General features: G+C 31.5%; 1 protein-coding gene across 6 annotated transcripts in view; it reads right to left on the bottom strand.

Annotated features, from left to right (window-relative positions):
- Positions 1–21521, bottom strand: part of LOC126890664 (laminin subunit gamma-1-like) — a 260245-nt gene that overhangs the window by 57424 nt on the left and 181300 nt on the right. For 5 of the 6 annotated variants that reach the window (XM_050659781.1, XM_050659784.1, XM_050659782.1 and 2 more), the window contains one exon: positions 6448–6843. In XM_050659781.1, coding sequence (XP_050515738.1) covers positions 6448–6843 — 396 coding nt within the window. Of the gene's footprint in view, positions 1–6447; positions 6844–18110; positions 18254–21521 lie in introns of those variants that run through there. The other variant, XM_050659786.1, reaches the window with a different exon arrangement.

Below are 21521 nucleotides of genomic sequence, written 5' to 3'. Positions count from 1 at the left end.
TATTAAATCATTTTATAAAGTCTCCCATTTATACCAACAAGGCCCATACGAATAATTATTATTGTTACATTGGCCCATATGAGTAATTATAATTAAAAAACTACGTTTTTTATATCACTGATTTAAAACGTGATAAAAATGACGTCAGTTATGGTGGGACATACTCACGTGACTTTTCAACGTTTTGTAAACGTTGTTTGGTTGCCTGGGTTGTCGCTCAATCCCATATAAACCTGATAGTAAATTAAACATGCCACAAGAAAACAGTTTCAATACATTCTGTATCTTTCGTATTGTCTGTTCGATGAGCTCTGGAATAACTTGACTTTGATGCAATGATTCACAGAAACTTTCCACTACATGTAATATGCCTGATCTATCTGAGACTATATTTCCATTTTTGTCTTTAATTTGGAAGATTTTCTTTTTGCAATTTTCGTTTTTTGTCCTCAATGCTTTCATGCTTTTGTTTTCTTCCATAGTTTTTATAATTTTCTCGTCATTGTATTTTATATCGTCCCGTTTGATAACTTGAGATTTCTTTTTTATGGTGTTTATTACTTGAGAGTCAACATTTCCTTGACTTTTCAATACTCTACGATCTTACACTTTTTGTTTCGTTTCTTTACTAATATTTTCTTCTTTTTCATATTTAGAGCCTAACTTTTCTTGATCTTGTGTTCTTGTATCTACTATTTCTTCATTTAGGTTATCTACATCTTCTTTTGTTATGTTCCTGAGTAAGTTACTGCTGATAAATATTTCAAAGTTAAGTTCATTCGTTGGGAGTATCCAAGGTTTAATTTTCTGTATTATCATTCTCAGTTTTTATTGCTTAATATTGATTTGTACAATTGCCCCGACCATTCTATGATCTCCGGCGACCAAAAATTAATTCAATACTGTATTATCTTTAACTGTGTTTTTGTCCGTGATAATAGAGTCGATCTCGGTTTTAGTCTTAACATCGGGGCTCCTCCAAGTCCATATTCTATGGATCTTCTTACAGCAGAAGCTAAATTCAATCTTACTTTTTCTTCTTTTAGGGCCTTTGGGAACTGCGCCCATCTAGCCAGCAACACTTCTTAAAACCAACGTCTAACCAAACCTACCATACACCAAGACCATTACGAATACAGTCGAACAAACAAGGGAAATTAAATCTTCATGTAGTAAGGGTGTTTTAATTTTGCAAGTATAATTTTTTGGTAATAGAGACTGCTTTTACTGATATGAACTCAGCTAATTTTTTATAAGTGAAGAACCCAACAATGCTTACTTAAACATGGACAAAATCCTAAAAACGCAAAGAGCAATGGAAAGACAAGTGTTGCACATAAGACAAATGGATAAAAAGAGAAACGAGTGGATAAAAGAGAAAACAAAAGTTTGTTAGAGAAGAAGTTGCAAAATTGAAATGGAGATTTGCCGGGCACAATATTAGACAAAAAGAAGACCGATGAAACAAAATTCTTATAAACTGGAGACCGTGGGAATATAAACGAAGCAGAGGAAGACCCCAAATGAGATGGGCAGATGATGTCAAGAAGCACGTGGGCTCTAGATGGATAACTGTAGCGACAGACAGAGAAGGATGGAAAAGGATTGGGGAGGCCTATGTCCAAAAATGGACCGAAGAAGGCTAATTAGATATAAAAATAGAAGAACCCAATATTTCCATTTTCATCGTTTTCTCCAACATAGAAAGTGTGACTGGATTTTAACATGGTTAGGCTTCTCTTTTCCTTCTAACTCCTCCGACTCCAACCATGTCCCGATTGATCTTATTCAGTTCAGTTTTCATTTCGATAAATCTTTCTTTTGACAAAAGGGTTCTTGCATTGAACGTTGCAGTTTTGAGTGATATACATATATTAGATGGTTTTCTTAAATATGTCAGATTTTTTATTCCCCTGAATCCATTGGACTGACTAATACTCAAATAATAATTACTAATAGTCAGTGTGAGATCCTGAATATTTCATTCTACTCACCAAACATTCATGTACCACAACAAATAATTCTATGCTAAGACAACTAAAGGTCAATAAGAGAATATCCGGCAAAGTCTAACTGCACGAATTAACACATTTTGACCAAGAGGAAGATTTTCAACAAGACGGCTGACGAGATCACCTAAAGTTACGAAAGACCTATGCACGATGTAACATAAATAACCAGAGACAAGAGTCTATTAGACCAGGGCGCATCTGTAAAAATATTAGTACATTTGGACGTTGAGAGGTGACTCAAATTTTTTTGCAGAAATTGCTTGAAAATAAATCAAATAATAATATTTGAGTTATCCTCCCTCTCAAAAAGGTCCGGAACATTGTTTAAATAATCAAAATGTCAAAACATTAAGGAAAAATTCGATTTCTTTCTTGGTTTTTTGATTATAACTTTAAAAGTATTCATTTCCGAGAAAAGTTGTACTGACATAAAAGTTGCGTAATTAAATTTCCTACAATATAGAATTGGTTAAAAATTTAAGAAATAGTCGCCCTTGTTGCAAAATAGCAATAATTGTGAAAAAAAGATACAAAAACAAGTATTTACATTTTACGTTTTTCAACCATTTATGCTACACTTAGGACCTTCATATTTCACCCTGAAAAATTTTATGATACAGTAAAACAATACTGTAAATTTCATTAAGATCGGTTCAATAGATTTTGCAAAATAAATTTTGCAATCCAGCTTTCGTAAAAAAAATTCATTTTTTCAAAATGTTACAGGACTGAAAATAAACCAGATAGCAAGATGAAAATTTTTTTGCATGTAGAAGTGTACTGTACCTTTCATTTGCAATTTTGCAAAATTAAAATCGCTTAACACCACGGCGTCAGGAATTTTTTTAAATAAACATTAATTATTGGTGCTATGCGCAGGACAGCTGATAGGTTGCTCTGATTGGGCATTCCAATGACCTTTGATAATGATTGATACATTTTAATTTTTATGACATTTCGATATAAATAAATACATTTGTTTATTGCAAAATAAAAACACATACTCTATCCTTTGAAATAACACTTTTATTAGCAAAAACTTTCTTTGTTCATATATTTTAACTTAAATAATAAAAGTTTATTATTTTTAAACATATGCAATTGTTTAAACAATATTTCACAAACAATAATAAAATTAGTTTGATTTTTGTGGAATTAAAAAATTAAAATACAACAAAATATAGAGTAAGAAAATAATATATTAGATAAAGATTGGAAATAATTTTCGTGGAAATCAACCTGTGTGAATCGAACACCGCTGTCCTGCGCGTAGCACCAAAAATTATTGTTTATTTCAAAAATTTTCTGACACCGTGGTAATTAATTGATTTTAATTTTGAAACTTGCAAATGAAAGGTACAGTTCACTTCTATAAGCAAAAAAAAATCAACTTGCTAGCTGCTTTATTTTCAGTCCTGTAACATTTTGAAAAAATGAATTTTTTTTGCGAAAGCTGTATTGCAAAATTTATTTTGCAAAATTTATTGAACCGATCTTAATGAAATTTACAGTATTGTTTTACTGTATTATATAATTTTTCTGGGTGAAATATGAAGGTCCTAAGTGTAGCATAAATGGTTGAAAAACGTAAAATGCGAAAACTTGTTTTTGTATGGTTTTTTCGCAATTATTGCTATTTTGCAACTAGGGTGACTATTTTTTAAATTTCTAACCAATTTTATATTACAGTAAATTTAATTACGCAACTTTTATGTCAGTACAACTTTTCTCGGAAATGAATACTTTTAAAGTTATAATCAAAAAACGAAGAAAAATATCGAATTTTTCCTTCAATTCTTGACATTTTGATTATTTAAACAATGTTCCGGACCTTTTTGAGAGGGAGGATAACTCAAATATTATTATTTGATTTATTTTCAAGCAATTTCTGCAAAAAAATTTGAGTCACCTCTCAACGTCCATCTCAAAACAGATCCGCCCTGGACTATATTATGGAGACAGACAATTAACAATATCACAACGATCACTATACTCTCTCCAGGGGATCAAGATTGAAGAGAGAGATAGAGAGATAGAGAGATAGAGAGAGATAGAGAGAGAGAGAGAGAGAGAGATTTCCAAAAAAGAACAACAATTATTATTTAATAGGCTCAATGTAGTTAACATACAAGCAAAATACATTATTACGTTACAAATATTTACGAATATGGATATTTGAAAATTGAAAATAGAGTGAAGAATTTGGATCAAAAATGGATATTACAAGGAATATTGATTATAAAAACACAAATAAAAATCAAGTAAATCAATATTTTTGAGATTTAAGGGCCGGTTGTTCGAACGCTAATCAACAATGATCATTATCAAATAATTAATTACTGTCAATGTCAATTGTTAAAACATAATTAATTACAATTCTGAGACTATAATCAATTAATATAACAATAATTATTAACATAATTAATAATAAATCTCATAATTGTAATTAATTATGTTTTCAGCAACCCAAACAAAGTTGACATTGACAGTTTTGGTGACAGTAATTAAATATTTAATAATGATCATTGTTGATTAGTGTTCGAACCACCGGCCCTGTGTCATTAATAGAATCTAAATGTAATCAAATATCTTTTAGTGTAGGAAATAGAGGTTGAACCTTGCCAAATGGACACAAGTCCGGTTTTATTTTTTTTCTGGTATATCAAGGGGTGCTTATTATGAGACTAACTTTTTCTTAAAAAATTTCGCCCTGGAACCCCCCTTTTCATCCCTTTAAAGGGGGTAATTTGTGGTTTTTGCGAAACGTAGCCCTTCCTATACGTTCTGCAAATAATTTGCTTAATAGTAAAATGAAGAGGACTGTATTTCCCACTATTTATTTCCCGACAGCATATGTCTATATAAAGTTGACACGTTTTAAAAAAAGATGTTTAAAAAAAATATATTTCCCTAACTGTAACGGAAATCAAGAAGAAACCCTGCGCCAATTAATCACAAATAAGTGGTTAATTTTTTGGTATAGGCTTCATTTAAGGGCAAATGCCCATTTTTTAATTACAGGGTGTTACATTTTAAAAAACCCCTTTTTATACCATCTGAACCGCTTATGCTAGAGTAACAAAACTTTCAGCGATTACCCATGTACAAGTATTATTTACAAATTTGTATAATGCACCTCCATATTTTCCTCGGAACCACCCCAAAAAAAGAAGAATCAATAAAGAAAATATCAAAAATTGATTTTGGGCCACCACTGTGGCTTTAGGGTACAAGGAAAGTAAAAAATGCTTACGTCATAATGTGTATCAGATAGTGTGTTCTTTTATTTTCCATAAGTACGTTATCAATAAATTGAATAGGTGATGAAAAAAAAAAACAAAAACTGGAGCCCGCCAAAGCATTTCTGAGGTTTACGGCGCCACTGTGTCCTAACGGTTGCTTATACGAAAAAAATGCAAAGGACCTTATTTGTAGAAGAAATAGTGGTCTTTAATTCTGTATAAGACTTGTTTTAAAAAAATGCATAGGTAATGAGAAAATCGTAAAAACATGTTCGCCAAGGGATAGGGGTAGTTTCTGCAGTTTATTTTCAGGGATAGGGGTAGTGTTCGCAGGGATATTGCAATAATCATATATATTTATGAAAAACCCTATTGATGGAGCATATGCCCATATGGGTCAAAAAGCAAAAAAAAATTTTTTTAACCCCCCATTTTATTTTTTTTTCTTGGCTGCAGGGGTTGCATCAAGAACTGGCTTTTGGTGTCCCTGCATGGGTAATAAGAACGTGCACAAAATGATATATGAACAATTTTAATAAAGGGCATGGTGTGTGAAGGATTCCAAGAAAATCACTTTCTTTATTAATTCCCCCTTTTTTTTGGGGTGGTTCCGGGAAAAAAATGGGGATGCATTATACAAATTTATAAATAACACTAGTACATGGATAATTGCTGAAAGTTTTTTCACTCTAGCATAAGCGGTTCAGATGGTATAAAAAGGGGTTTTCTAAAATGTAACACCCTGTAATTAAAAAATAGGCAATTACCCTTAAATGAAACCTACACCAAAAAATCAGCCACTTATTTGTGATTAAATGCTGCAGGGTTTCTTCTTGATTTCCATTACAGTTAGGGGAAAATATATTTTTTTAAAAAACATCTTTCTTAAAAACTTGTCAACTTTGGGGCGACACCCCCGCTAAAGGGTGGGTGATAGACATATGCTGTCGGGAAATAAATAATAGAAAATATAGTCCTCTTCATTTTACTATTAAGTAAATTTTTTGCAAAACTTACAGGAAGTGCTACGTTTCGCAAAAACCACAAATTACGCCATTTAAACGGATGAAAAGGGACGTTCTGGGTCGAAATTTTTTAAGAAAAAGCACCCCTTGATATACCAGAAAAAAAAAATAAAACCGGACTTGTGTCCATTTTGTAAGGCTCAACCTCTGTTTCCTACACTATCTTACCTTCCACATTTTCTTTACAGTAACAAGTTCCTGAATATGAGTCACATTTTGGTATATTATAAGCAGATCCCATTTCCAGACAACTACAACTTTGGCAACCATAGTGGGAAAAATCATAAAAATTGACTTGGCATCGGTCACATGTTTCTCCGATTACTCCAGGTAAGCACTGACATTTTCCTTCTGAATTGCATTGCAACGTTCTAGAACCAACTCTATCACAATCACATGGAGTGCAAAAGCCATCGTCTCTCATGTAAAAATTGTCCCTGCATTTTTCACAATTAGCACCATCTCTGTTGGCTATACAGTCCAGACAGTGGCCTCCGTGGCCTGTTTTCTCATACAGCTTTTGGTCAAAGTAGCATCTGTTGGAGTAGCCGTTACAATTGCATTCTGAAACACAAAAACAGAAGAATTACAAAACTATACTAAAAGAGGAGAAGGTGAACTGTGGGAAAACATTTAAAATTCAAAAGCTAGTAGATAAAAAAATTAATAATCGTCACTCAAATTTAAGGTAGATATTAAATAAAAGGTCTATTTAGGGGAAACTCAGTGACTATCTATATATTATTGAGGGAGACCGTGATGGTATCACTGTATAAAGATAAATATGATATTCAGGACTGTAAGTACTATAAAGGGATACATTGGTGGCTTTTCTTCACCTAATGTAAAGAACCGGCTGTCGGCAGCACTGACACAAAATATGTTCTGCTGTTTCTTCCTCTAGGTGACAGAATCTGCATAGGTCATTATCTGCCAATCCCATCAGCTTTAATTGCCTTTTCAGGTTACAGTGCCCTGTTAATACTCATAGAACTATTATGCTTTGACTGTTTTCCTGTCTTTGCTTATTTTTGCATGATTTAAAAACCGCAGTTAGAGTAGATGGAGAACTGACTCCCCTGTTTGATATCTACATGGGAGCGAGACGCAGACCATGCTGTTCAACCTAGTTCTTGAATGAAGGGTATGATATTGTAAGATTTGTGAAAAGTCAGAGACTCTCATGACTGAAACATGTCCACCAGAGACAAGAAGATAGAAAAACAACAAATAAAATATTACAATGGAAGCCAGAAGGCACAGAACGAGATGGTTAGATGACGTAGAAGACGGCTTGAAAACGAGAAATCTGAATGGAACGACATGGCCAAACAGGCAAAGACCAATCCAGGGTTCATCATCATCATCAGTAGCTCGACAACCCTTTTTGGGTCCTGTTCTGTTCCTTGCTTTGTTCTTCCTGTGGGTAATCTCAAGTGATTTCAGATCTTGTTCCACTTGTTCCATGTATCTAAGTTTGTGTCTTCCCTTTGACCTTCTCCCTACTGGTGTTCGCCTCATTATATGTTTTGGTGTTTCGGTCTCCAACATCCGTTCAACATGGCCCATCCAGCGCAGACGTCCGATCTTTATGGATGTTATGACGTCGTGTTCGTTGTATGCTGCATATAGTTCAAAATTATATCTTCTGCGCCATACGTCATTTTTTTTCACCCCCTTATATACAGTGCGGTGGAATAAGTGTTGCCCCCCCTGTTAACTTGTTTATTTTAAGAATATAAGCAAAACGCTCGGACAGGTCGTTTTTAAACTAACCACAGTATATTATAGCATCAACGTTTCGAACTTTACGCGATCCCTCTTCAGGTGACAGCCATAACCTTGATTTTTTTAAATGGTAAAGTACATCATGTGATACCTCATTTAACAGATTTTGAAATACTGATTTCAAAAATGTATAATACTTTAATCCTTTTTGAGATCGTAGGTGCAAAATTTCGGTCGAACACTTTTTAAACGCGTTTATTTTTTTCGAATTTTGAGAAAACTAATAAGTATTTTTGAAAAATTTAAACGCAGAATGAAAGATTATATTATTACTGAGGGCTGACAGTCCCTTAGAATAAACAAAAAGTTTCTTTTGAATGATATATTTGAAATTAAAAATCACACTAAATTTTCTCTTTTTTTCACCACTGTGACTTATTAAAATAAACATTACAGAAGTTCCCAGGGATTTTGGACCATCGAGAATACTGTAGTATTTCATTCTGCGTTTAAATTTTTTAAAAATATTTATTAGTTTTTTCAGGATTAGAAAAAAATGATTGCATTTAGAAAGAATTCGACCGAAATTTTGCGCCTACGCTCTCAAACAGGATTAAAGTATTATACATTTTTGAAATTAGTATTTTAAGAGCTTTCAAATGAGGTGTCACATGATGTACTTTCCCATTTAAAAAAATCAAAGTTATGGCTGTCACCTGAAGAGGGATCGCGTAAAGTTCGAAACGTTGATGCTATAATATACTATGGTTAGTTTAAAAATCGACCTGTCCGAGCGCTTTGCTTATATTCTTAAAATAAACAAGTTAACAGGGGGGGGGGCAACACATTCCACCGCACTGTAAGGATTTTTCGTTGAAACGTACCTAATAAGTTCTCATCGCTTTTCGACAGTGTCCATGTCTCTGATCCATATATAAGGACCGGTTTTATCAGGGTTTTGTATATTTTGCATTTGGTTTTTCTCGTGATGTTGTTAGATCTTAGATGTTTAATTAGTCCATTATATGTTTTATTAGCAATATGTATTCTTCTCTTAACTTCTTCGCTGACATTGTTATCTGCGGTAACTAGTGAACCTAGATATGTAAAATTTTTTACGCTTTCGATGTTATAGTCTCCTATTGTCAGATTCTGCCCATCCAGGGTTATGATGCTAAAAAAAGAAGAACTATACAACTACCTACTATGTAAGATTATTCCACAATTAAACAACAAAGCTATACACTCCAAATTAAAATGACTATGCCATTAAACAGTGCCACCCTGTAATTTCGTAAGCGCCCTATCAAAAGGAACGCACAGGGTATTGTTTTTATAACATTCTGGTCTTCGAAGAGATTTTATTTCACTAATGATGTCGCTTTTTGGAGTTTGTACCATATACGTCTTCGCGGATGTTCTAAATCCTTAAATAGTAATGCATTAACGAGCCTCATTGGCGTACAATTCACAAGAGACAAGAGACTGAATAGCTTCGGTTTTCCAATTAATGGTCTTTTGTTCTTGGTTTAATAGGCGTGAAATATGGATGCCCGGTTAATTAAGTTATTTATGTACTAGTTCTTAAAAATGCTGTTAAGAATCCGAGTCGTTAAATTTTATTTCTCAAGATGGTGTTGAAATTGTCCGAGACTTAATTATGTGCACTTAGTATCAAACAATAAAACACAACAAAAGACTTAAATTTGAGTAATTATTAATGGGATGGGTACGTATTTTCGGCTGCAATGCTATTTAAATGGGGATTAATTTTTTTTTCGAATCCTGAGAAAACCAATAAGTATTTTTGAAAAATTTAAACGCAGAATGTAGTCCGTTCTTTAACGGTAAAATATTGCAAAACCTCTAAATTTTAAAGAACCGCTTGGATTGACATGAAATTTGGCATACACATAGCTAACAAGTCAAAGAAAAAAAGTGATATTGTGCCGATATGTGCTTTTGCCCTGGGGGTGGTTTTCACCCCCTCTTGGGGGTGAAAAAATATTCGTCCAAAGAAAGTCAGGAAATGGGTAAACTGGCTAATTTTAAGTAACTTTTGTTCTATAGAGTTTTTTCACTAAGTCAATACTTTTCGAGTTATTTGGCAGTGAATATGTTCATTTTTTCAACAAAATAACCACGCTTTTAGATGGTTTTTCGCAAATAACTCAAATAGTAAGTATTTTGTCGAAAAAACATTCTAAGCAAAAATATAGCCTATAAAAAATTTAAAAAGGTGGTGTAAATATCACGTCTCTACACCTAGTAGAAGCAGAGTTATAGCTAATGAAAAATAGGTTCATATTCGTCAAATTCCAAATGGAATACTTTAACGTGAAATAACCAAAAATGAAGCACATTTCCGGGGAAAAGACAACTTATTTAAAGTGTTTAAAAAAGCTTCATTTTGGTTTTATAAAAAAAATTTCTAGCATCAAAATTAAACAAGTTACGCTCAAAATAAAGTTAGTCCCTTTTGGTTTTGGTAAAAAAATCGAGTAAATCACCCCCTAATTAGTATCTTAAATGAACTTAATCGTTACGACTTCACAAGTTTCTTGACTCGTGTATATATTGTTTATATGATCTGTAAGTTTCATCGGTTCAAAGTCCTTATTATTGAAAGGGCTGTAGTTAAAAAGGGTTGAACGAGTCACTGATCACGAATGTATGCAAATTTAGAAACACCAAATCTTGATCAATTTTTGTCTAACAGAAAAACAAAAAAATACATGATATTCAGAAAAGCAAATCTGACTTTTTTTGTTTTTCGAGATTTTTGGTATCTCTAACAATTTTTAAGTTATTTTGAAAAAAAACATATTTTTCAAAATTTAAATTTTTAAAATTTTTATTTTGAAACCAATTTTTTTCAAAAATAAGCACTTTGAATCGATGAAACTTACAGATCATATAAACACAACATAACTAAAATAATTTGTGGAGCGGCAACGATTAATTTCATTTAAGTTGCTAATTAGGGGGTGGTCTTCCCGATTTTTTTTGCAAAAGCAAAAGGGACCAACTTTATCTTGAGCGTAACTTGCTTAAATTTAATGCTAGAAACTTTTTGTAAAAACAGAAATAAAGGTTTTTTTAAACACTTTAAAAAGTTATAATGGGTTTTCCCCAAAAAGTGCTTAATTTTTTGGATATTTCACGTCGAATTATTCTATTTGAAATTTGGTGAATATGAATATATTTCTCATTGGCTATAACTTTGGTTCTACGAGATCCAGAGACCTAACGCGTACACCATTTATTTTTATTTTTTTATAGGCTATATTTTTGCTACGAACGTTTTTTTCGACAAAATACTTACTTTTTGAGTTATTTGCGAAAAACCGTTTAAAAATGTGGTTATTTTGTTGAAAAATTAACATATTCACTCGCAAATAACTCGAAAAGTGCTGACTTGGCGAAAAAGCTCTATAGAACAAAAGTTACTTAAAATTAGTCAGTTTACCCATTTCCGGACTTATTTTGGACATATATTTTTTCACCCCCAAGAGGGGGTGAAAGTCACCCCCGGGGGAAAAGCACACATCGGCACAATATCACTTTTTTTCTTTGACATGTAAGCTATGCGTATGCCAAATTTCATGTCAATCCAAGCGGTTCTTTAAAATTTAGAGCAAAAACCGTGAAAGAATGGACTAATGAAAGATTACGTTATTACCGAGGGCCGAAAGTCCCTGAAAACTTCTATAACGTTTATTTTAATAAATTACAGGGGTGAAAAGCTAAGAGAAAATGTAGTGTGATTTTTAATTTCAAATATCTCGTTCAAAAGAAACTTTTTATTTTATAACTTTCGGCCCTCGATAATAATTTAGTCTTTCATTCTGCGTTTAAATTTTTTAAAAATATTTATTAGTTTTTTCAGGATTTGAAAAAAATGGACACCATGTCCGTGCTGATATTTTCCAAATCGAACATTCGCTATCTTTGTCATACAACGCACTGAGCCAAATAGAATATGATGACAAGACAGTGACAGTTTTAAATATTTGACATGGCATCGGGAATATTTTGAGTTGTTGATTGAATAATATTGATAGTGTATTTGATAAATAATTGATTTAAGACGTGAACTTAATAAAAAGTTATTTATTGTTTATTATTTATGGAAGATCTAAGCAGAGAATACATCAGGATATATTCTGTGATCCAAGTATTTTGTTGTTAAAGATGTTCAAAATTGTAAGCGTTCCATAGTAACAATATATTATTAAAAAATCACTTTAACGCTTTTCCCCTTTTCTCGATTGAGTATTAGTTTTTGTTGTACATATAAATTATTACAATCACTTAATACATAGTTAGTGAAAAAATTATCACATTTATTAACTGAATTAATAATTTGCAATTATACAAATAACAGTTATTCAAGAACATTCAAAAGCCATCTCTTTCAAGTTAATGATGATATTGTCAAGTAGAATGACATTCTAGTAATATTTACATATCCATACCAATGTGAATTTTACTACACGTAATTTGCCGTGTAAAGACAGAAAAAGTATAGATAGCCGTAAAATATTTGCGAATTATGTACCGACGGCCTTAATAGATGAATGAATGGGAAAAGGAAAGTATTTTTGAAGTGTATAAAATATTTACTTCCTAGCTGAGCGCTTTCGGCTTAAAAAACCATCTTCAGAGCTATGCTACAATAAAATCACTTTAAATTTGCTCCGTGCATGACTGACGCGCCACCTAGCGTAGTCGCCTGAAATTTTTTTCTAACACAATTTGACGTTAAACATATGATAAACATGTGACATATTTGTCGTTAATGTAGTTAATACAAGCAATAAGTTCAAGTGTCAAATAAACGTCAAATTAAAAAACGGATATTTGGAAGTTCTCTGAAGAAAATATCAATTTTAAGAGTTTTTCTTCACTTTTTCGTTATATGTAGTTTAATTGTCGTTGTTAACCTTAATTAAGTGTACATCGCAAGTAATTAGGCAGTGTGAATTTAGACAGTGTGAATTATTATTACCAGATTTTAACATTAGCTGGGTCTATACGAACTATTACTTTTGTGGTGTGTGTGTAACACAAAATGGAAAAAGATGACGATAGGAATATACCACTAGAGCGGGGAAGGAAAGAAAGTCAGTATGAAAATATAAACATAAATAATAAAAATCAAAACGGCAATAATAAGGTAAGCGAAATATCTATTGAAAAAAATTATTATTCAATAATTAGTCACCAAAGTTGTCATATTTCGCCGCTACGGATGCTGGCATAGTTTCGTGTATCCCCACCATAGTCACGGACGGAGCGAATAAGTAAATATTTTTAATTGTTATGACGTTTAACTTACATCAAAAACTGTAAAGTATCACTACTAAAGAGGGTCCCAGTATTTAAAATGTGTCTATATAGGTACTTCGTTTCTTCTTTGTCTGTCTTTTTTTCCGGGAAAAATCTTCTAATCGATTTTAAACATACTTCCCGACTAGCTAGAGATCTAGAATTTTTAGAATAGTTCAGAACTAGATGGCAATTCAATATTCAACAGGTTTTACATGGATGCACTGAGTTTTATTTGGAATTTTAAGCCATTTTAAATTTTATATTGTAAAATTAGTTCTCACTTTTATCAAAAGATGGCGCTACTAGTTTTCTCAATAGATGATTTTCTCAATAGATGGCGTCAATTTCTATGTCATGTAAAATTCTCTATTAATTTTTAAATAATAAAACGTAGGATTATAGAAAGTTCTTTTTTTTTATAGAAGTATAGGTAATTATTTATTGAAAAAATTCCTTAAATAATTTTTCTTCCAAAGTTAAAAAAACTTGGAAGATGGTTGAACATTTTTATTCAAATTTGAAAAACTTCTAGAAAAACAATAAACACGGCACATTAGAAATTCACAAAAACACGTTAAAAACTTTTGAGCGTGGTAACGTGAAAGCACCTATCATCCGAAGTCGAGGCGGGATGAACTAACAGACTGCACGGGATGTGGGATGTGTCGACACAAACACCCCAAAAACACAGAAAAATCAAACCTCGAACATCATAAAAGATTTAATAATCATTATTTTTCTTCTTTCCAAAATAGTAAAATTTTACATAACATACCAAATGAAAGTTTTAGACAAATGAACCTTTTAGATCTTGAGATAACTAAAACTAAAGAAATGAAATTTAACCCCGATTTTGGCTAAAATACACACATAGTCCAGGAACCGAAGCTTTTCACCTCGCAATTTTTACAAAATAGATCGATTTGCTTGAAAATTTGAGAATAAGTAGTGAATAGTCCAAGGATCAAAATCTGTATGTTGCTGAAAGGCGCTTTTACCATGGGGGTGGTTGCCACCCCATCTCACGGGTGGAAATTTTTTATTATATATTGACCACAAAAGTTGATAAAAACATTCACTCTAAGCAAAAAGTGCTCTATACACTTTTTTGATAAAATTAATAGTTTTCGATTTATTCGCTATCGAAAGTGTTAGTTTTATATAAAAAAAAAAATGAATGTTTGTCGATATATTCATTTACGATTCACTCAATTTTTGCCGTAGGTAGAAAAAATGTTTTCAAACTAAATTCTTGGGAATTCAATAACCTACAATTTCATATTTAAACATTTTTTCGTGTCTCTGATGCTAATGTTTCTATTCTGAAGAAAATGGCATTTTTTACCAAACTACAAAAATTCGTTATTCGTTTTAACTCCAGTTTCTTAAAAACTAATCATTCTAAGCCAGTCAATCTTCTATAATCTATTAATAATATATAAATAAAGAAAAGTAAATAAGGCCAATGACTAAAAACACCGCTAACTTACTTTATTATGCTTACGATTGGATTTCTCCTTTTTTTTTTAAAAAAAAAATATAATGATTTTTTAACCGTAATTAGGTCTATTAGGCTATCAATATTAAATACTTTTATAATCCTCAGTCGCAAAAGGAGGTGACTTTGAAAGTGTTGGTAAAGGTGTTTTTTGCATGTTATTACAAGTTCTAATTGTCAATAGCTCACTCAATTTTTACCGTAGAAAAAATTTTTGCAAATCAATTTCTTTGTAATTAAATATGCTACAATTTCATATTTAAATATTTTTTCGTATCTCTGATGCTAATCTCTCTATCCTGAAGAAAAGGGCATTTTTTACCAAACTACAAAAATTTGTTATTCGCTTTTAACTCCATTTTTTTTTAAACTGATTATTCTAAGCCGGTAAAACTACTAGAACCAATTAATAATACATAACGAAAGAAGACCAAATAAGTTCAATGACTAATTTTAGTTAGGGTGGTGATTAGGGGGATGGTTCCGATCACTTTTTCGCTGAAAAAAATAGGGACTGACATTCTTTTCATTATAAGTCGCTTAATTTATTAGCTAGAAACTTTTTTTATTTCTGGAGATAGATATTTTTAAATACTTTAGATTAGTTTTTCTACAACCGTGTTAAAAATGCAATTTTTAGCACTCCATAGGAACGTTATAATTTTATCAAAAAATGTATAGAACGTTTTTTGCTTAGAATGAATGTTTTTACCAACTTTTGTGGTCAAAATATATTATAAAATTTCCACCCCCGAGTTGGGGTAGCAACCACCCCCACGGTAAAAGCGCCTTTCGGCATCATATAGATTTTGATCCTTGGACTATCAAATACTTATTCTCACATTTTCAAACAAATCGATCCATTCCGTTTAACTTCAGTTGTAACTATAAAACTCTGTTCAAACTATTGTGGGAGAGTTTAGAGGAAGAAGTGAGACCTCATGCAATCTATACTAAATTTACAATCAAGATGCATTAGAAATAAACAAACCAATACACGTTAAATGCTACTAGGAGCTCTCCTGAATAATAATTTACAATGTATATACATTGTAAATCCCAAATCATGATTTCCAAAGTTTATACATTGTAAATTATGATTCGGGAGTGCTCCTAGTAGCATTTAACGTGTCTTGGTTTGTTTACTTCTACTGCATCTTGATTGTAAATTTAGTATAATTAATTTTTGCAATTTTTCTAAATTTTCTGTTTTAATTTATAACAATTTTGTAATCAATCTTTTGCATATTTATTATTCTTTAAAATAATAAAGTTTCAAAACTTTTATTCAAAATTTGTACATTTTCCATCATTTGATACATTTTTAATACACTTAATACCATACTGATATCATTACCATCTTCTTCTTTACATACAAGAAGGATTTAAATTCTTGCTTTAGGGATAACTTGTGAAATAAAAGTTTTCAACATGTATATTATTTAAGCCCATTTCCATTTCCATTTTAAAATGGAAATGGTCTGGACATGTTGCCAGAATTAAGGACGGAAGATGGACTCGCAAACTAGTTGAATAGAGACCAAGAGCCGATAAACGTAGCAGAGGAAGACCACCAACACAATGGCAAGACGACTTGCGAAGGACAACAAAAACTGGATACAAAAAGCACAGGATTGAACACTTTGAAGACAAACAGGGGATGGCCATGTTCAGCAGTGGATCGAGAGATGCTAATGATAATAATATTATTTAAACCAAGCTTAACGTAGCTAAATTTCAGGCAGTCTTTATACGTCCAGATAGAATTTGGACCTACGTCCAGATAGAATTTGGACCTACGTCGCCGTCGTCTAAAGTACCTATCTACAAAATGTATACAAAGAATCACCACTTTTTAACAATCATTTTTATAACACATTCTAAATTTATACATATACCTACGCTGAAGAACATAAATTTTAAAAGGCAATAAAGGATCTTTGGAAGGAGTTAAAATTACTTGAGTTGCCGTTACAATATGACTTATTGGTTGTTAACAACGTAGCGCTTTCAATAACCTCTAAATGGGGTTCGTTTAATTATAGAAAATCTTGCCTTAATTTTGATTTCGGCCAGACTAAATAATCATATATCAAATATCTGTTCTAAAGAAAGAAAATATACATACAAATTGCAGCTATAAAGAAGTGGGTATATCCGATATAAGGTCGATTTGCACCGATCTGTTTATTGGATACAAATTATTGGATATGTAATTTAGCATGTTAACAATTACAAAAAACAAGGGTTGCCCGAACTAATCTTGTTCTAACTATAATAAATTAATAATTAAAAAATGGCATTTTTTTATGCATTTAAAAAAATTTTTCGACCCGGACAGATATTACATCAGATTTTTTGGATCATTCTAAACAAAAAATGCTTTTTGTAATTTTTCTCTAAAGTTGATAGTTTTCGATTTATAAACAATTTAAAACTGAAAAAAGAATGAAAGATGACAATTTTCAAGGCTCAAAAACACAAGTAAAAAATATAATTTTTGTAATCATCAAGTACATAGGTTTTGTTTAAATTACAACCAACAGTAGCTGTTAACCAATTTTACAAAGTTGTTGCACTAAGTAGAAATACAGTGTGGACCATCCTAAGATTAAAAGTAGATCATGGATGTTTTCCGAAGCATCTACATAAAATCGGAGTTCTCCCAACCCAACAGGCAGATGTGACTGTGGAACTAGCATAGCTAATCTAAATCACATATTTTTTAACTGTCCCTTACATCTCAATTCAAGTATGTGGCTGCTACAAGAATTGCTGAAAGCAGGTTTAAGTACTCCCCTAGACTTAAATGTACTATTAAGTGAAGACAACATTAAATTTTTTAAACTAATTATGACATTTCTTCAAAAAATTAAATTAAAAGTGTGAATGTAAAACTAATCGTTTGAATGGATACGTATTTCCTTTGTATTATGTAATGTATGAATGAGATATTTCTTTATTTCTTGTAATTAATTAAGTATATTATTTTGTAACCTATGTGTGTTAGGAAATATATATATATATATATATATATATATATATATATATATATATATATATATATATATATATATATATATATATTTTTTTTAATTTGGGTTTCTTGGGCTTAGGTTCACAAAGAAAAAGAGATGGCTATGATGTTATGTCATATCATTTAATCGACGTTTCGACAGGAATATCCTTGCCTTTTTCAAGATCATTACGTGACTAAAAAACATTTCGTCAAAGATACAATACCAAAATTTAAGAAAACATTTTGACTTACCCTGCATGTAAAGTTGGCAGTGAACAATAACAATAATAGACGTCACAAAATAAAACAATGTTAAACACATAGGGACAGACCCACTAGTAGATACATTTAAAATTTAGGTACTGTGTCGAATTATTGTGATGTTATATCGATGTTTCAAATATCAATCAATTAAATACCTAGTTGCTTCCGCATCATAGGCGTGCTGAAATTTCTTTTGTATTATATTTTAAATTAGATTATAATATAATTTGTTCAGATGTTTGATGTCCCTTTTGTCATTAATAGCATGGTTGTTCTTTTTTATTTCTATAGACTCTAGGAGCTCCCTCTTTTTCTTGTTGTGTTCAGTTTTTAAGATTTTGGTGTTGTCAAAATCGAATTTATGTTTTTTCTCGTTTTCATGTTTTGTGAGGGCCGTTGAGTTTTTTTTATCATATTTGTGAGAACGTATTCTTGAGTTGAGTAGCTGGCTGGTTTGTCCAATGTATACCCCATCGCAATCTGAGCAAGGGATTTCATATACTACATGCGATTTTTTTGATTGAGGAGTTTTTGTTTTTAGTTGTGTGAAATTCCTTTTCAATAGATTGTACCCTTTATGAGCAACTGTGATGTTGTGTTTAGATAGGAGATTTGCAAGCTGTTCTGATAACCCTTTTATATACGGAACAGACATATAATTCTTCTTTACCTTGTTAGTTTTATTGTTATTCTGGTTGTTGTAGAAAGTATGTAGTCGCGACTTAAAAGTGTTTTCAATGAGATGATGGGGGTAAGAATTAAGCGTCAATGCTGTTTTTGCCTTTTTTATGGCCTGAAGTCTGTTTGTGGGGTCGGACAATCTGATGGCTCTATCAGCTAGGCCAATAACTACTGATTTCTTTTGGGACAGAGGGTGATGTGAGTTGAAATTCAGATATCTCGATGACCAGGTTTTTTTAGTGTACCATGAAGTGGTTATGATACTATTTTCTCTATGTAAAGTCAGGTCCAGAAAGTTGATTTGACAATTTTTTTCTATTTCTAATGTAAATTTGAGTTTTGGGTGGAAGTTATTAAATTCGTTTAACAAAATATCCAGTTTATCCTCTGGTGCTGCAGTCAAACAGTCATCTATATAACGATAGAAAAAAGGAATATCGAAATCTATTTTATTTAGGACAATTTCTTCTAGGTGCTCTAAAACTAGTTGAGCGATAGCACTAGATATGCTAGCACCCATAGCACATCCATCTGTTTGTTGGAAGAACTTGTTTTTATATATAAAGTATGTTGAGTTTAATGTTGTTTCAACTGCTAAAAGAAATTCTTCTAGTGGAATGTCCGTAAATATTTTGATTTCATTCCATTTTTGCTTAATAATATCTTTCGCCAAAGCTATTGGAATATTGGTGTATAAAGATACGACATCGAGCGAAACTAATTTGTACTCTTTAGGTAAATGTGTATTTTTGAGTTTTGATTTCAGGTGATCAGCATCTTTTAAATAGTGTGGATTTTTATTAATTACATTAGAAATGATGTTCTTCAAATATTTTGAGAGGTTTTCAAAAGGGGACTGAATACATGAGACAATAGGACGTAGAGGCATATCTTCTTTGTGTGTTTTGGGCAGACCGTATATTTTTGGAGCAACAGCATTATGTATTTTGAGGAAGTTAGCGGTATTTGGTGAGATGTAGCACTTTTTTTCCCATCTGTCGACTAATTCGTTATTTCTTTTTTGAAATATGTTTGTGGGGTCATTTTTCATTTCACGATATGTTGTTTTGTCATTTAAACGAATTTAATAACTTCCACCCAAAACTCAAATTTACATTAGAAATAGAAAAAAATTGTCAAATCAACTTTCTGGACCTGACTTTACATAGAGAAAATAGTATCATAACCACTTCATGGTACACTAAAAAAACCTGGTCATCGAGATATCTGAATTTCAACTCACATCACCCTCTGTCCCAAAAGAAATCAGTAGTTATTGGCCTAGCTGATAGAGCCATCAGATTGTCCGACCCCACAAACAGACCTCAGGCCATAAAAAAGGCAAAAACAGCATTGACGCTTAATTCTTACCCCCATCATCTCATTGAAAACACTTTTAAGTCGCGACTACATACTTTCTACAACAACCAGAATAACAATAAAACTAACAAGGTAAAGAAGAATTATATGTCTGTTCCGTATATAAAAGGGTTATCAGAACAGCTTGCAAATCTCCTATCTAAACACAACATCACAGTTGCTCATAAAGGGTACAATCTATTGAAAAGGAATTTCACACAACTAAAAACAAAAACTCCTCAATCAAAAAAATCGCATGTAGTATATGAAATCCCTTGCTCAGATTGCGATGGGGTATACATTGGACAAACCAGCCAGCTACTCAACTCAAGAATACGTTCTCACAAATATGATAAAAAAAACTCAACGGCCCTCACAAAACATGAAAACGAGAAAAAACATAAATTCGATTTTGACAACACCAAAATCTTAAAAACTGAACACAACAAGAAAAAGAGGGAGCTCCTAGAGTCTATAGAAATAAAAAAGAACAACCATGCTATTAATGACAAAAGGGACATCAAACATCTGAACAAATTATATTATAATCTAATTTAAAATATAATACAAAAGAAATTTCAGCACGCCTATGATGCGGAAGCAACTAGGTATTTAATTGATTGATATTTGAAACATCGATATAACATCACAATAATTCGACACAGTACCTAAATTTTAAATGTATCTACTAGTGGGTCTGTCCCTATGTTTTTAACATTGTTTTATTTTGTGACGTCTATTATTGTTATTGTTCACTGCCAACTTTACATGCAGGGTAAGTCAAAATGTTTTCTTAAATTTTGGTATTGTATCTTTGACGAAATGTTTTTTAGTCACGTAATGATCTTGAAAAAGGCAAGGATATTCCTGTCGAAACGTCGATTAAATGATATGACATAACATCATAGCCATCTCTTTTTCTTTGTGAACCTAAGCCCAAGAAACCCAAATTAAAAAATATATTAAGGTTCAAGAATCATATTCAAACAATATATATATATATATATATATATATATATATATATATATATATATATATATATATATATATATAAAAAGTTAAAAAAAATTAAAAAAAGATTAAAAAATAATAATAATAATAATAAAAAAAAATAATAAATAAAAAAATCACTAAGAGGTTCTAAATCTCCGCGAGGATGAATCGGATTTATTTCCTACCGTATATAGTGAAAAAAAATTAACATAGTTGTTGTATTTATTAACATAGTAAGTAGACATTGTTATTTGTAAGCTTTATTTTTTATTATTCTTTATTTTTAAGTGTATACTGGACAATTTTGTACTTATGAATGAATAATAATTTTATATTTAATTACGTGGCTAAAGGTTATAAACCAA

The sequence above is a fragment of the Diabrotica virgifera genome, chromosome 8 (genome assembly GCF_917563875.1).
Source record: "Diabrotica virgifera virgifera chromosome 8, PGI_DIABVI_V3a".
Lineage (NCBI taxonomy): Eukaryota > Metazoa > Arthropoda > Insecta > Coleoptera > Chrysomelidae > Diabrotica > Diabrotica virgifera.
The sequence above is the reverse complement of the archived record's forward strand: the minus strand, read 5'-3'. Positions and strand labels throughout refer to the sequence as shown.